This window comes from Triturus cristatus, chromosome 9 (genome assembly GCF_964204655.1).
Source record: "Triturus cristatus chromosome 9, aTriCri1.1, whole genome shotgun sequence".
NCBI classification, from domain to species: Eukaryota; Metazoa; Chordata; class Amphibia; order Caudata; family Salamandridae; genus Triturus; species Triturus cristatus.
In genome coordinates, this window is record NC_140592.1 from 785,170,525 (window position 1) to 785,188,560 (window position 18,036).

At 43.7% G+C, this 18,036-nt stretch overlaps 1 protein-coding gene across 1 annotated transcript in view; it reads right to left on the reverse strand.

Moving 5' to 3' along the window:
- Nucleotides 1-18,036, reverse strand: part of C9H14orf39 (chromosome 9 C14orf39 homolog) — a 1,162,755-nt gene that overhangs the window by 89,891 nt on the left and 1,054,828 nt on the right. Inside the window, exon 16 of the mRNA XM_085626171.1 lies at nucleotides 13,685-13,820. Within this exon, the coding sequence (XP_085482297.1) occupies nucleotides 13,685-13,820 (136 nt within the window). The remainder of the gene's footprint in view (nucleotides 1-13,684; nucleotides 13,821-18,036) is intronic.

The following is an 18,036-nucleotide window of genomic DNA, read 5'->3' on the forward strand; positions in this document are numbered from 1 at the left end:
GAATATTAAAGTACGACAGACCCTCCTTTTGCCCTTACATAGGCAATTACTATATTCATCTTAATCCGAGTCTAGGTCAATGTCCGCAAAGTCATGGAGATGTCATCCTATTACTTAGCTCATCCCTCGATACAGGTTTCCTTACACATAAGGTAGCACAGAGGCCACATATCGCAGGAGCACACTGTATGCACAGACAGAACAGGAAAAGAATGGCTAAGATCATTCCAATGACCATCAGAACTTTCCAACCCCAGGCAGATATCAATTCCCAGAACCACCCCAGCAGTGACCAATCTCCCTTATCCACGTGTATGGCTTCAGATATTTTATGGAGTTTGGAGATGGCTTGATACACTGTTGGAGCATTATCTGGTATGAAAATGCAGCAACTGGATTGGATGACCTTGCATACCCCACCGCGGTCTGCAAGAATAACGTCTAGAACCATGCGGTTCTGCAGAGTCATGAGGCGATCCGCTTGGAGCTCAGCTGTCAAATTACTAAGGGCACCAGCCGTTACATTGACAGTGGATTCAACCACACGTGTCAGCTGTCTCAGGTTCCTACTATTGACCATAGGTCCCCAAAACGGCAGGAAACCCAAGAAGAAGTCTCCTGCTTCCTGACCGGCAGTATCTTCCTTACTAATCACACCTCTCACAACTCTGGTCTTGTGATAGTCAGAGGCAGCAGTAAATGTCGGCGGTAGCAAGTTCGCAATATAACATGTGCCCGAGAAATCAGGGGGCAGCCATGTATATGCTCGGTCATTACAGATGAAATATGTGCCCTTGGCAGCTAGAAACGCAGGGGAAAACTGTGACGGGAAAGTGTACGTTTCAGTACAGTCACTTCTTCCCAGTTGAGCTCTAGGATTCTGACCATTACCCTGTAAGCAGAACCGACCCATGTGGGGTACGACCCAGATTGGAGATGAGATTTTTCGCTGTTTTTCTCTCCAGACTAATACTATACCCCGTCGCGTTCCATCCTACATAAGGTCTCAGCTCTTCTTTGGGAATGGATGAGTATGCATCAATATCTCTACTCATATCGGCAACTCCTTTCATCAAAGCCTTATTATTGGTGATAGGTCTGATGGAACGCGGTTGGCGAGGGGAGTATGTATCTAGGGCATAGAGAAACATGGTTTGGAATGCCCATGACGATCCATTGTAACTGTATGGTAGCACCAGGTAGGGAATACCTTTGTTAATGGTATGTGGCATTAACCCACACACCCAGCAATTGGTCGTATTCATTACTAGTTGGTGCTGGTGCAAGAGTTGGATAAACGAGTTATTTACAAACTCTGATCGTCTGGTCTGTTCGTGCTCAGGCAAAGGGTGAAAAGAGTGAGAGGAGGCAGTAGAAAGAGATATAGGCTGTTGAGTGGGTGCAATGGGCTTTTGAGCGGAGAAAAACACAAATCCTACAATAAACATTATGATACTACACAGTGTAAAAAGGCACAAAAAGACAAAACATTTACTTTTTACAATTCTACACATCCTTGCGTTAAAGTTCATTTCCTCAATCGGTCTCTCCATCTTAAAAAACTCCATCCTCTACTCGGGCCGCTCGCGGCGGATGAGTTTCTTCTGCTAAAGAGTACGCCTGTCAGTCCAGGGAAACGCCCTAGACCAACCAGAACCGTCGACCTAGTGTCTTCGGCCTGTACCCCAAAGTCTTGGCACCGCGACCCTGCGGCAGAACCCGGATGGTGGTTCGAAAAACAAAAATCAAGAAAGTCCTTCAGATGGGAGAGCAAAAATGTCAAAAGGGAAATAATGAGGAAATCTTTATTTGTCCATGGGCCTAGGTCTCAAATTATAGCGGAGACGGCCAGGTGCTGTTTGGTCTTGAAACAAAAGTTCAGGCTCAGTGGTGTCCAATCGATTTGATGGTGGCACAGCTTCCTGCAGAATATTGTCACTCTCTTGGTCTGAAACTGTGTCTTTTAGGCGTGCGTCACTGAATGGTACAAAGCGAGGTACAATGTCTGTCTCTGAGTCGGCGATACCCTCCTTGACCCACTGGTCATATGGCAGAGGCAAGGGGACTACTTTGCAGTGGGTACCATGAATCCAGTGCTTCTTCCCTTTCACTCGCACTGCTGATCTTGTCGAAAGAAGAACAAGATGAGGGCCGATCCAGCGAGGCTCGTCGTTGCTCTTGCGCTGGAAATTCCGGACCAGGACCCACGAGCCAGGGTTGATAGGGTGTCCAGGAGGTTCAGAGGCTTGGGGAAGAGTATCATGTACCTGTTGGTGCAAAACACGCAGTTTAACCGTCAAATCATACAGGTAATCGAGCAGTACTGGATGCTCAATCTCACTGAACTTCGTAGGTCTCGGTACACCCCATACGTTGGCGGGACGGCCAAAAACGACCTCATAAGGACTAAGTCCCACTCGTGAGTGTATGGTCATTCTGGTGGACAGGAGTGCTAGAGGTAGAGCGTCAGGCCATTTAAGACCGGTGCTCGCCTGGATTTTAGCCAGCTTGAGCTTTAAGGCTCCATTGTAGCGTTCTACTAATCCAGCTGATTGGGGGTGATTTGCAGCGTGGAACTTCTGCTTTATCCCTAGCCCTTCACATACATTCTTCATCACTTTACCCACAAACTCACTTCCATTATCACACCACACCATTCTTGGCATCCCAAACCTAGGGAAAAACTCTTTCACAAGGGCTTTGGCTGTGGATAGGGCAGTGTTATCTTTCAGAGGATAAGCCTCAATCCATTTTGAGAAAGCACAAACAACCACCAGTACATATTTCAGGTTGTTGCATCTTTCCATGTGAATAAAGTCCAGCTGCAAAACTTCAAATGGACATGATGGGGGTGCAAAGTGACCAGCCGGAGTTGGGGTTCCCCTACCAGGGTTGTACTTCAAGCATACTATGCAATTCTTGACCACATTCTCTGCACACTTGGGAATCCCAGCATTCTGCCATACTGGAGCCAACAACTTGCATATACCTTTCGTACTGATATGTGCCATTCCATGTGCCATAGTAACCACTGGAAGCACATATGCATCAGGCAACAACCATCGCCTATGTTCTGTCAGATCAATCCAACAACCATCCTCATCCAACTTACCCATACTTTCTCTCCACTTGCTTAACTCTTCTTCTGTGGCTTCAGCTTGAAGCGACTTCACACTCTCTATTGTATTCTCACACATTCCCACATCATTAACCCATCTTGCAGGACCTGCAACATACATTCTAGTCTTCACATTCTGTGCTGTTTCTCTCGCGGTCTCATCAGCAAACGCATTCCCACGTCCAACATCATCTGTGACTTTCCTGTGCGCACTGCATTTCATAATCGCAACTTGCAACGGTAGGGTCAGTGACTCAAGGAGATCATTTACCAACTTGCCATTCTGAATTTTAGCTCCATGTGACGTCAGGAACCCACGCTCTTTCCACAAACGCCCAAAATTATGAGCCACGCCAAAGGCGTACTGGCTATCTGTGTATATGTTCACTCTCATTCCTTCAGACAACACACATGCTCTCGTGAGGGCGATTAATTCTGCTGCTTGGGCCGAATTATGTGGCACTCGTGCAGTTTCCACGACCGTGTGCAAAGTCGTGATAGCATAGGCAGCAGTCGTGTCACCATTAGGGAGCTTGAAACAGGACCCATCTACCCATAAAGTGCCATCACACTCAGTCAGGGGAGTATCTTTTAAATCTACTCTCCCTTTCGTCTCTTCTTCTGTCCTGAACAGACAGTCATGTTGCTCAATCTCATCTGAGTCTGCTGGAATTGGCAACAATGTGGCTGGATTCAGCGTATTGCATCTCTTTATGTGTATGTGATTAGCTAACAGTGTAAGTTCGTAGCCCGATAATCGTGCACTAGTCAAGTGTTGTGTCTTAGTTCTATTTAATAATGTGTCCACGGCGTGTGGAACCATAACAATCAATGTGTTGTCCATTACCAAACCAGCAGATTGTCGGATAGACATCGCTGCAGCAGCTGTCGCTCTCAGACAGCTTGGCAATGCCCTCGCTACAGGGTCCAAGGTAGATGAAAAATATGCGCATGGGCGCGGTCTGTCGCCAAAAGGCTGTGTTAACACTGACAACGCACATCCATCTTTCTCGTGAACATACAATGTAAAAGGCTTACTATAGTCAGGAGTGCCCAACACAGGTGCTGAACACAATGCATTGCGCAATTCCACAAAACTTTTCTGGCACTCTTCAGACCATGGGATAGGATTCGGTGTGTCTTTGCATGTTAAGGCTAACAAAGGTTTTGCCAATAAAGAAAAACTAGGGATCCAATGCCTACAGTATGAAGTGATGCCCAAGAAAGCACGCACTTCTCTCTGTGTTTTTGGCACACTCAACTGTGCAATGGCTTGAATTCTTTCTGGGGTCAGTTTCCTTCCCTCCTTCGATAAGAGATGACCTAAGTAGGTCACTTCTTGTCGACAATATTGCAGCTTAGAGAGAGACACTTTGTGATGGAAAGCGGATAAATGGCGCAACAGTGACAATGTGGCTTCTTTACAGATCTTCTCAGTATCCGCGGCGATCAGTAAATCGTCCACGTACTGAATCAGGATAGCGCCACTAGGTAAAACAAGTGCATCAAGCTGCGCTTTCAAAGCCTGACTGTATATGGATGGACTCTCACAGTAGCCCTGGGGAGCGCGTTTGAAGCGGAAGCTTCGGCCTCCCAGACTAAAGCCAAAAATATCTCTGCTCTCTTCTGCAATTGGGATACTAAAGAAAGCATTCTTTAAATCGATCACCGAAAACCATGCAGCAGAGGCTGGAATCATCGTTAACAAGGCAGTTATATCGGGGACAACCGGAAACTGTGGCACAACAATCTTATTAACCTCTCTAAGATCAATCACAAACCTGTAAACAGGTGGCTGTGAAGGATCCGTTCGTTTTAAGACAGGTAAGATCGGACTATTGCAAACGTTGCCTCTTGTCTCTTCAATCACACCCTTATGAATCAAGTCGCTGACAATGTCTAACAATGCTTTCTGCCCTTCATTAGAGATCTTGTACTGGGGAATACGTGGCAGTCTGACATTAGCCTTTAAAGTCACCACATATGGCGGTATCTCTAAGAGGCCCACGTCATTGGGACCAATAGCCCAAAGGGCATCCGGAAGGGATGACAATTCAGGCGGCATCGTGTTTTTAGACAAATACATTGGGGAAATCACTTTCTTGCCTAATGTAAGTTGTACTCCTGAAGGAGAACAATACAGTGTAGCGTGTAATCTTTTCAACAAATCTAATCCCAGCAAATTCTCACCACAACCTGTTGTCAGGATCAGGGGTGTTTTCAGCTTGCAAGGTCCAACAGAAAGTGACATGGGACAGGAAATCGGGTTCCTAACTGGGGCGCCAGAAAAACCTACTGAAACATTCATATCGCCAGACAAAGGTGCGCCAGGGAGTTTTGAATGCATGATTGAACTCTTTGCAGCACCAGTGTCTAGCAGAAAAGGCTCCGTTACATTTGCTGTAGTCACCTCAACATACGGTCCACTCTGATCCACTGGCACTGAAACAACTCCCTCTCTCTGTCTATGGCTGTCCTAGTAATCATTACTTTCTGCATCACCGTCCTCTGCATAATAATCATTATTATAATACTGGGCCGTATTACTAATCGCGTTAGCTTGCTGATCAAAGCTATTGATGGCACTTTGAGGCGGCAGAGGACGCGCGTTCTGGGGAGCATTTCCACGCCCTCTGCCTCTAGGAGCTTGCTGACCACCCCTACCTCTTGCGCCATACATATTACCGTTCCGCTGCATTAATTTAGGGCAACTATATTTAAAATGACCTTCCTCTTTGCAGTATGAACATTGGTTGGGACCTACAGGGACACGTGGTTGATAATACCCATTCATTTGCTGGTTGTTTTGAAACTGTTGGGGTTGGTGATAGACACCTTGTGGTTGTCTATAATTATTCTGACCTCCACGTGGCGGATAGGCCTGCTGTAAAAGGACCTTTGTCTTTAATTCCTTCGTTTTCTTTTCTGTTCTATCTTTCTCGTCCTTATCTCTATTTTCATAATACTGTGCAGTAGCCAGTATTTGCGCTGAAGAAGAAACAGCCCAGGAACTCTCTGAATCTTTCAACTTTTTACACAGGTCAGGAAGTAGATTCTGCACAAACTTATCCACAAATAACCGTTGGCCACCCTCAGTACTCATATCCTGCCCACTGTGGTCAATAAACGTTTCTTCAAACCTAGTAAAGAAGTCTGACACTGTCTCATCTTTCTTCTGCTTGCATGCAGATAACTTGTCCCAATTTACGCGCATCGCAGGCATTATTGTCTTCATATACGTGATGATTCTACCAGGCAGTTCAGCTACTAAAGGTTCTGGTTTCGCACCACCAGTTTGTCTAGCATCAGCAGCAACAATGTTGGCCCATGTATCCCCTAGTTCTGCATTGTGATCTACATTACGAATTGATCCCCATAGAGGCTGTGGAACAACATTGCCAAACAACATGTCTATATCGGCCAAATTCATAATGCATGACCCTGCTGTCTGTGACAACTCTTTATAATAACCTGCTGGGTTCTTACGGGGATCAGGTAAGGACTGCTTAAGCGCTAACACTTCAGAGCGCTTCCATGGAACATGCACCCAAACACGCTGGAAATGCGCTGCCACAGCGGGGTTACCACCGACAGCTGCAACCGCTTCCTTCCATACTGGGGGAACTTCTCTCATGGGGTATTGTCGCGCTTTTGCCTTTTTCCCCACAAGGACCTCTTGTTCAAACAATGACTGTTGGCAATCGTCATTCCTAAGTGACAATACAACCGCAACTGCTTTATCTACTTCGCGGTCCACAATTATACCAGTTCCAAAATCGAACCTCACTCTACACAACTCCTGCGGGTTCGGATTTTTACCACTATCCTCCAATTCTTCACAGAGAATTTCGCACATTTTCTCGAACACATATCTCTGTTTAGGGGCATCCCATTGATGGAAAGTGTTGACAACTGATTCCACATCATAAAGTGAAGAAAAAACGATCCATCTACGCGCCATGTGATCTATTACCTTTTTCTCATCGGGGTTAGGCAATTGGCTGCGCAACTGCTTACGCTGTACACCAGGAGTTGCACCAGATGGCCCAAAGAGAGGAGACATTAATGTAGTAACCACATTAGCTAAGCGCTGTCGCGCTGAAGGAGAAGCTGAGGCGAGAACAGGGGGAAAAACAGAGGGAAGAAAAGAGGATGTAGAGACAGGTACTGGAGTGGTGGAAGGAAGAGTGTTAGGGGAGGCAGTTACTGGATTAGGCAAAGTCGCAGGAAGTGCGGGGGCAGTTGGAAGCACAACTGGCGGCGCTTGAGAGGGCTGCGCTACAGGAATAGGAACTGGCTGCGAAGCAACTGGCGGTTGCGGCAAGGCTTGCAGTATATGCACTGGAGGCGGCATATTTACAAGCTGGGGAGGCGCCGTGGCAGTTTGAGCATACGGGGGTGGCGAACTCAACAAATGTGACATCAAGGGATCTTTCTCCTTTTCTTCTGACTCATCCTGCTTAGAATGTGGCAACGCTGGGTAACATTTGTCAATCCCTAACTTACGCTGCCTGTGCAATTGCTCATTCATTTGCTCCTCTTCATTGTCTTTAAATTGTACAGCTGCTTGCATTACTGACATACCTCTCTCTCTTTTATTCTTTTTCGCTAACTTAATTTCCTTCTGTTTGGCTTCCTTTCGCCATAAGCGGAAAGAGTCAAACATCGCCGGCCGGGCTTTCTTCTTAAACAATTTAATTTCCAGATTATCTAAAATATCGGTATCAAAACTACCATTTTGGGGCCATTTTAAAACACCATCTTTCCTGGTGTAGTGGATCCACACTTCGTTATATGCAATGGGGCCTACACCATGTTTTACATAGAGCTCATAAGTTGGAGTTCCAACCGGAGGAACCGGACATGATTCCTCTAGCTGGAAATCTTTTCCACAACCCAAACAGAATAATCTACCAAATAGTCCAGAACCAGGCATCTTCGCTCACTAGTCTAGATCCAAACATCAAAGGATTATCGATTACGATAGCCTCGTGAATACACGAGTCCTCTGGTTTTGGCGTTTGCAAACTCCAAAGTACCAATTCAAATGATCCCGAAGGATACCAAAACAAATGGGAGACACTCCACTTATACTTAACTGAATATTGCTGATCGATGGCGTCACCAGAAGACTCTCTCGATTGTTTCGCTCTCTCAAAACTCGTCAAGGGTCCAAAACAGGTCGATTAATCAGGGCAGCAGTCCTTCGTAGCCGTCGGGACACGGAGAACCTCGCAGAAAAGACTTTCGGACCACGTCGACATGCAGGGGTCGATGAAGTGGCGGCCTTCCTCCGGAATTTCCACACGAAGCTCCTCACGAACCTCTGGCTTGGACTGGTACCGCTGAAATCGTCCCGAGTTGGGCGCCAAACTGAAGTACTGGGTATTTTAGTCCCAGCGGTGCAGGGGCACACACCCTATGACTTCTGGGTTCCACCCTGTTCCGGACCTACAGAAACACAGAGTCTTCTGGGTGAAGTCAAAGAATCGTTTATTGGCTGCAGACCAATGACAGGTATCCTAGAAGTACAACAGCGTGTATGTTCTCAGGAGACTGCTGAAAATCATAGGAACGGACTTCTCCTTAAGTACAAAATATCATACTCCAGGCACACATTCCTTGGTTTACGATATGGCCATATAAAGGTATACATTACAAACGAAAAAGCAGAGTCATGATGACCATCCCACATTCCAGTTCGGCCAGCCCACAATGATTTACACAGTAAGGTTCAGATCCCACGTTTGATGTAAAGAGACCCCCCCCCAATAAACATGAGCATCTCCTGTTTTGGGAAACAAGTCATAAAGCAGGAACAAGCAGGTGTGGAAGAGATTAGCCGGGGGATTGTGTAGAATGAAAGGGTTTTATGACGGGTCAAGCCCTGATGCTAATCACAGGTGGACGGAGGAAGGGGAGCTCGTGAGACCGGTTTGACCCAGGGCAGCAGAGCCAGCTGCCCAGGTCACAGAGAAGTCAGAGGGAAAGCCCATGTACTGTGAGGCCCGTATTTACTCCATTATAGCCTATGTGAGGGCAATGACAAGATGGCCACTGCTTCCAAAATGGAACCCGCGTAGTGGAGCAGAATAACGTGTACACAGTGCATTCATAGCTAGAACGGTATATAAAGCACTCGTACATGCCGCATTTACCATTTGCGGTTCGCTAATACCAAGATAGACAGGGGTAGGGCCCTGTCCCCTACGCGGTCCCGAATATTAAAGTACGACAAAACCGGTTCATTTTACCCATTTTTAAAGGCAAAGGTTTTACATAGCTAGCTTTCTGACTGCTGCTGTCAGATTAAGGAGAAATGGAAGAACTGTTAATAATTAGCACTTTTTAAACTCATGAAATATTTATATGCATATTGTTGATTTAGATCTTGTTATTTGTATTTTGTGATGAAGGTGATTTTGCAATAATTTTAAAACATTTTCACTGTGTTTTTTGTAGTATGCTTTTTTGGTTTTAATTAACCGAATAAAGTAAATTTGACTGACTGACTGTTGCCAGTTACTGGAGCAGTTTTCTTCTCTGTTCCCTCACATTTGTGTATCCACATCATAAATATTGCAGACAGTGTGCCTGTTAAGAACAAAATGTATAGGTTATCAGACAATGTGAGGGCTTGCATAAAAAAAGGAGGTTAATTTGGTGTTTGCTTGTGATTCACCCTGACGGAGATTTTGGCTGCTGCATAAGTACGGTGTCACTAAACCCCGGTCCCCTAACCAGTAACCCAATTTCCAACAGGTTCTATATTGTCTTTTCCCCAAGTTACTCAAGCTGTTATCCTTAAGATTGTGATTAGTCTCAATCTGATTTATTTGGAAGGTTCACATTCCTCTAAGATGGAAAAAGAGGACATTACATTTTTGGCTTCAACTTGAGCATATGTGGCTAACTTATCTCTTCATAAATGTTAAATACCCTCAGAACCCCCCAAAAAAATTGTAAACCCTTTTATAAAAAACTGGCTAGTTCAGACTCCTAGTTGCTGTATAACAAACACAAATACTGAAGATCATTGAGAAAGCTGTTAATTGACAACTGCAACCTTATTTTGAATGGGGCACTGAGCCAGCTCTGCTGGATGTGCAGACAGCCATCTCTGACATGAAGGACAAAGGTGATTTAGTTCCCTGATGATTTTGGGCCTTTCTATAGCCTTTCGACATTCACGACTGCAGTATTCCGATTAAAAGAATGAAGGAGGTGTTTGGATATCGCCATATTGCACACTGCAGTGAAATAACTTCAGTAGTTACGTGTCAGAATATCGTTGTCAGAAATATCGTCTGACATTGTTTCCAAAAACATTGTACCACTGGTAGTAGATTTTCAATTTTTAACTTCAACTAGGCAATATTGTTGTACAAGAAATTTAATACATGATATTTACATCATATGATATTTTGACAATGAAATTCCAGTACCACTCCTGTTTCAGTATTTTATGGACAGTAGGATTACCAATATCATCTTTTCCTATGAAGGCTCATTTGGGAGAATTACAGGGTCATGTTTGTCATTGCTATTGTTAAATATCTATGAAACGCCTATACATGACCTACTACACTGATGTTACTGAGGGTGTATTTAATCCATGCAATAGGAAAGGAAATCCCAGAAAATGAGTTATGGTGTTCAGTCTTGTTCAGGAATGAATAGCCTACAACTATTTGAATCCGAAAAAAAAGAAAAATAAGCCTGATACAAGGAAGAAAAGTGGTCAGGAGACTTTCTCTAATTTCAAGTTGGGGTACTATCTGCTCTTTCCCAAGAAAAAGGTTAAGGGCCTTATTACGAGTATGGTGGTTCTCAAGGCCACTGTACTCACAGTGGCTGTATAAACATCGCCACCTTTGCGGGTCCACCCGGCGTATTTGGAGTGTGGTGGTCAGACTGACACGCGACCGCCGCCTCCACCGGGATCAAGGATCCCACTGCACCGGCAGTCTATAACTGGCCTCAATATGCTGGCGGTGCTGATGCTGGCACCACCAAGCATATTACGACCTACATATCCTCCTCCTTTTTCATGGCTGTGAGTCTGCCATGAAAAGGGTGGTGGACATGCAGGAAAGGAGGGCCCTAACAGGGCCCTGACTTGATCTGGGCCTCCGGGTGCATGCGGGGCGGCACAAGTTGTGGCCCCCCAGGAATTGCACCCCCATTCCTGCATGGTGTGGCATGCACAACATGGTGCATGCCACACTGTGCAGGAACGTGCTGCAGGTGCGGTCACAACGGCAGTCTACTGTTGAGGCTCCCCTATGAGACCACCAGAGTAAATGGATTACACTCATAATCTGGCAGGCGGGCGCACAACAGGCTTGGCGGTCTTTCTGTTGGTGCAGCAGTCGCAGCCCGAAACTTGGAATAAGGCCCTAAATCTTTAGGAGTAATCCTTGACAACAAATTATCTTTTGATAATCAGGTGCATGCAGTTATTTAATCTTCCAGTTGCAACCTCCATTTCTTCAGAAGATGTTAAACCCTTCTTAAAGAGGTCTACAAACCTATAATTAAAAGTGGGTTCTGGGTTCCAAGATAGATTACTGAAAGACTCTGTATGTTGGAGCCATAACATGCCTAAAAGACATCCCAGCTCTATAGTGTGAGACCCAGGCAAAGTGGCATTAAACAGTCTCTTTGGTAACTGTGGGAATTCAGTTCAAATCACTCTTTCTGCGCCAAATTATCTAAAAGAACACAGGCTACAGATTTATGAACCAGCAAGAGAATATTGGTATATAGAAAAAATGCTACTGCTTAACCGAGGATAAACAGGCCGAAAGCAGGGGGAGACAATTTCTCTATTGAGTGGCTCCAATAAGGAATATGTGGGAGGACAACAGGAAAACCACCAACATTCTGTATGTGCTCTATAAATGCATACATTATAAAGCTTATTTCTCATAAGAGTTCCAACAAGAGTAGCAAAACGCTTAGTTGGCCCAAAACATGGAGGAAACTAGTGCATCATTCCTGACCTGGGGAAGAGAGATGAATCTCTGAACTTCAATATCGTAGCATGTCTAACGAAACACCCAGTGAAGCCGGCTTGCTCATTATATCTTGTTTCAAGGAAGGCTTATGTGGTTACGGTCGTGATATGGCAAAATAGTTTGTGACAGACTTTCAGTTTTGCCAGATGCCACAAGGATACTCCAATTTGCAGCTGGATCGATTCTTCTTTGACCTGCTGTGGATAACTCTAGCTTCTTTGTTTGCCCAGAATATAATCAACGTAAATCAGGATTCTGTCCCCTGAGTGATCTGCGTTGCTCTCCTATTTGGCCTCTCACAGTCTTAACTCTCATTCCACCAGGCTGCTCAACTCCACAATCACTGCCCCTATAAACAGTAATGAACTTCTGAGCCTGGAAGCCTGCAAGTTTTAAAGTCAATCATTCCGGATGGGGTCTAACTCTAGAATTTCTGTCTTGAGAAATTCCTGAATCGTCTGCTCAAGTATCATTCAGCCAGGAGCAATTTGCAGCGTGATATTTTCAGCATTCATATAGGGCCCAATTCACAAAGTAAACTGAGACAAAAGTATAACTTTACGACTTTCGGTATTCAGAAAGAGCATTTACGAGTTGTGAAGTTAGACATTTGTCTAAGTTTAACTTACGTTTTGGCCTTAAATCTAACTGAGACCAAGTCTTGAGTTAAACTGAGTCAAAAGTCTAACTTTATCACTCGTATTTGCCCTTTGTCAATACTGAAAATTGTAAAGTTAAGACTTTCGTCTCAGTTTACCTTTGTGAATCAGGCCCATTGTCCTCAAGGCATTCAACGATGGCTCCATGTGCATCGGTGCAAGAACCTTGCTATTCTTGAAGCCATTCAGATCCTTCCTTTGCAGACTCAAAATCCTGGATGGAGGATTCAACCTGGTTATTTCGTGCTGCCATGCCATGTAGTTTCCTTTCAACCTTTACAAGTCTGTTTTTTAAAGATATCAGCACAGCATTTGATGATATCAGCTTCTATGTTTGACGTCATGCTCTGCTGACCATGTGGCACTGTGACTTCTGCAAAACCTTCAAGGAATACAAATAGCAGTTCTTCAAAACAGCACGATTCATGATGTTGATGAGGGTTGCCAAGTTGTTTTAAATATGATGGAGACATACCTCCAATGTATATTTTCAAGAGATAAGTTATGCAAAAATCTACTTTTGTTAGGTCGCTCCCTTTGCAAAAAAGTTTTTAGGGGGTAAATTCTCCACTAAAAATCATTTTTATTGCGACTTTTAACCCACAGGCAATGTTTTTGGAAGTTTACAGACACTCCATAAAGTGTAATGCTTGTCAAGTTCGCAAAACTAGGTACAATAAATCATAAATATGCACACTCCTATACTACATAGGTTCGAAAAAAGCGGAGCTTGGAGTGAACAAAAAGTTTAATTACAATTGAATGATGTCTCAGATTATTTTTTACCTAAAATCCAGAGAGATTAAAGAATTCAGGTGTGTTGGATCTCGTAAGAGACCGATTTGAACAACATTCTAATTAATAAACTGGCATGCTGGTAATTGTACCTGCTCTGGTGAATTTGGCGTTCCAAACAATGAAGACTCGAACAAATTATACCGAGATGCTTTGGGCGTGGAGGTCATAAGGAAAGAGAAGGAAGGTGATTTTTCTGTTGAAACGTCACAACCAAAATTCGGGTTCCTGGAAGAACAAAATCAAACAAAGCACAGTGAGAAAGTACCATTTAAGAGTATACTAAGATATTGGTGTGCTACAAACTACATGATCTAACTTTAATTTATTGACTTTCTCATTGTGGGTGCTATATTATTAGATTTCACATGCAGGTTCACACTTAAATGTATTTAAGGAATATTTTTGCTAATTTTGAACCCATATTTGTTTTTGTACTACTCTTATAAAAATGTTTTGTTGTTTTATTGCAATAGACGACGCGCATGCTATGAACAAAACACACATACGTATTTTATCAAAACACAAGTGAAAAGTGTACAGGATGTACTTTGGTTAAACGGTTGTTAAAAAAACATATTGTACAGGAGGTACATACACTTGATTCCAGTATGTTCTAAAACAAGAAATGGTGTGGTAAATTCCATTTTCTATAACGACTCTTTCTCGTTCTCTTTATTTGCTATTTTTTTGATTGTCAGTCAGCATAAAATCAGATTACAGTGGTCCACAGATTACAGTGGTTGACTGAAAATTTGTGGCCAGGAACGCGGCAACAGGTGGTTTTAAGCAAACAGGCGCACCCATGTGAAGTTAATGCCCGGTGTGGTGGCACCGGTCACACCACCTTAGAGCCGGCCCTGCGGCTAAGTGTAAAGAGGATGAAAATCTTGGAAAAGGGCACTGAGGCCATCATTGCAAGTAGGCCAAGAATACAAGTGGTAAATTGTATTTATATAGTGCTTTGGGGTGAATCAGAGAGTGGAGGTAGAGGGAGAGTTTGAAAGAAGTTTAGGATGAGTCAAAGTGTCGTAGTTTAGGGAGAGTTGTAAAGTAGATGAAAAATGCTAAATTGTTAGTAGTGGACATGTGTGCCTGTTAGTTGGATGAATAGGATAAATAAAGGGAAAAAGGAGGGAAGAGATTATAATACTCAATCGCAAACATGACATATGCAATTCTCACACTGACTGGTTTATGAATGGGAATGAAATTCGCATTGCGACCCATTTACTAGTAAGTTGCATCACAAATTTTGCATTAGAAGGGGATTCACAAAAAGACCTTCCTAATGAATATTAATTTAGCAGGTTGCAATTTGCGACCCCTTAAGTATGGCTGTCAATGTAGGGACCAATGGTTTAGAAAGCACTGTAATCCTCCTTTGCTGCTTTCCTAAATGGGTTTATTTTTGCTAAAAGGCAGTCAGTGTCTATTAAGGCACAAGTGCAGGGTTTCTAAAAAAACAAAATCTGTTTTAGAAGACATCAGGGGAGCAGGCAGTGGTTCTCAGGACTACCGCATGCTCTCCCCATGACTGCCACATGATTCACAAAAAGGAAGAAGTCTCAAGGGCACACTTTCTCTTTTGTTACTCAGTTAAAACTCCAAACTAGGGGGTCGGTAACTCATCATTGGTTTGCGACTGCAGTCGCAGTCTCAAACCAATCAGCGATCTTCCAACTCTCCATTGATGACATCCATGGATGAAGATCATGTGGAGAGGAAGCCAGAGGTAAATTCATCTCAGTAATCCAGTACTGCCAGCCCCTTTACTGCAGTTCCCGATTCCTTCACCCTCAACATACCCTTGTCTTTTAGTCGAGTGGACTCTAACAATCTAGTACCAAGGTAGAGTCTTTGGGTCATGGATTTCAAATTCTACACAGGGTTTTCTGGATATAGAAATTAAAAAGCGACTGATATGTCTCAGACTGCATTGTGTGGAATCTGGCATGAGGGCAATCATTTTTCGATTTGCTAGCAGTGACAATGACACCTACGAGAAGTTACAGAAATGCCTCGTACTATTCTGCACCCAAGAAAAATGTTGGCTACATAAGGTACCTCTCGCATTCAACTCATCAGAAGCCAGGCCAAACCATCATCACTTCTGGCGCACGACTGAAGGCATGCATCTAACACTGTGAATTTGATGCACCCAACTATGAGGAAGCGTCAAGATTGCAAATTATTGCTGGATATGAATCTTCCTTATTCTGACAGAACCTGTAGGACATCCTCATACTGGCATGAACTCTTAGTACTTCTAACTTCCTCACTAGTGGAACAGCGCAACAGGGAGGTGATGGCAAATAGGAAAGTGCAATCTGTCGGGTTTGTGGCATAAAGATCACTGTTCACTTAAGGTCAAAGGCATGTCACAACAGTAGCTACAACGTTTCCAATACTGGCTGGTGCCAAGCAGATTACAGTAAGGGCATGGATGGGCAACGTTGGACATTCCTAGAGTGCATGTAAGCACCATGACATGAATGAACTGAGACTGTGGCATTCCTTGTCACAGCAACTCCAGAGATGCAAATTCAACAAGCTAAGGCCCGTGTCCCAGTCAATATACAAGACTCAAGAACTCTCTGTGTAGTGTAGCTCAACATCCAGATGTGTGTCTCCAGAACCTGAAAAAAATGAAGAAAGGCAAAAGTCCTCACCATAAGAGGTTGTGTTTTGAGGGAAGCAATGAAGAGCTTGGGTCACCGATGCCACTATAAATGCCATGACTGATGTAGAGTTCACCCATTCACATGAAATAATGCCACTGAAATCAAAATACATGAGAATCTATACAGATGCCTCCAACACAAACCTCAAATGCATGAGTTACATTCAACCTCTTCTCACAAATGACAAACGTCAGGCTGAATGTGATATCTACGTTGCTGAGGCAATTGTTTGGGATGGCATTCTCTTGTGGTTCATAGCCACTATGAAGATGGGTCTGCTCTAGGTACTCTGTCAAATGATTGCTAGAATTACGTCATCTGAGGATAATGAAGTGGCAAAAATTGTTCACCGAACTGTTCAAAGACCAAGATTAATTCGAAGTTTCACATATAAGGTTGCATATCAAGGAGTCTGCTATGGCAGTAGCTCACCCCTTTCAAGGCAATTCCTTTAATATCCAGAAACTGAAAAAAGCTGAAATCAAATATAGAACGTGATTTCATTTAACCTGCAGAAGGGCTCACTCCCTGGGAGTCCCCCATTGTTTCAATGCCCATAATACATGCAGATGGAGGGTCGACATGTGCCTGGTAATGGAGATGCATCATGCAAATGGAATTCGGAACACAAAAGACCAGAGAAACAACCACATATTCTGCCACAATCTTGATGTAAATAGAGGGTATCATCAGGTAGAGCTGCAAGAATGTTCTGAATACATCAGCATCTGTGTTATGCATGTGACATCTTAGCTATACCATGCATATGGACTGGCTTCGATTTCGTGTCCTCACTTGCTGGAATTTTCCACGGACAAATACTATTTTATCAGTAACATTTACAGACAGTATGTCATCCAACTAAATGCGTTTTTCTGTGCAAATACTCCCGGAAATATTAAGTTTTTCTGAGAGAAGAGGGAGTACTACTCTATTTAGTATGCAATCTAAATAGAGGTGACCCAGAAATGTAGTAGTGATTGGAATCCGCTGTTCACCTCCACATTACAGTGTTCCTCCTTTTTGTTTCCCCTTTTTGAATACCCTCCTCAACCTATTACTATTTGTAAATAGGGTGCTTCCATGCCAACATCCATACTCCACAGACGTCTTTAGGCGGTGGTACGGGTTTTAACTTAGGTGGAGGAGAAAAGTTACCAGTGAGGTCATCATCTGTAATTTACAAGTGATAAAGAGTCCACATGACCATTGTGATCCTGGAATGACAAAGTGACGGCATAATAATGTGTATCTAACTAGGATACAGTGATTCTACAATGCAAATGTGTATAAAACTGGCAGTTGCGAAGCTTGCATGGCAATGTGCACTCAGAGAGGAAACTGTGATAGTGGTATGAAACTATATGCACTTTGGGGCACTGACACCCAAGCAAGGCAAGGGTATAGCCAGCATTCCATGAGTAGAAGGGCGAAGTATACAAATGTATTGGTGCTCATAGGCACGTGGGTGGTCCATGTGTCTGACAGAGCATGTTCAAGAGGAGCTGAGTCAAAGGGAGAGGCAAATGGCTTGTCTGTACATGCTATACACTGGTCAAACCATAGTAGACCGTAATGGCTAATTTACAAAGCGTTGTGCATTTCTAACCACCATAAGCTAACAGGATACAAATACCACTTAACATGTAGACTCGAATTCTGCTAAAGCATTCATGTGAATTTACTGCAATTACGAGCAAGCCATTTAAACCATTCTAATGCACTTAAAGGAAATTTACAGAGGGCTGGTCATTTGTAAC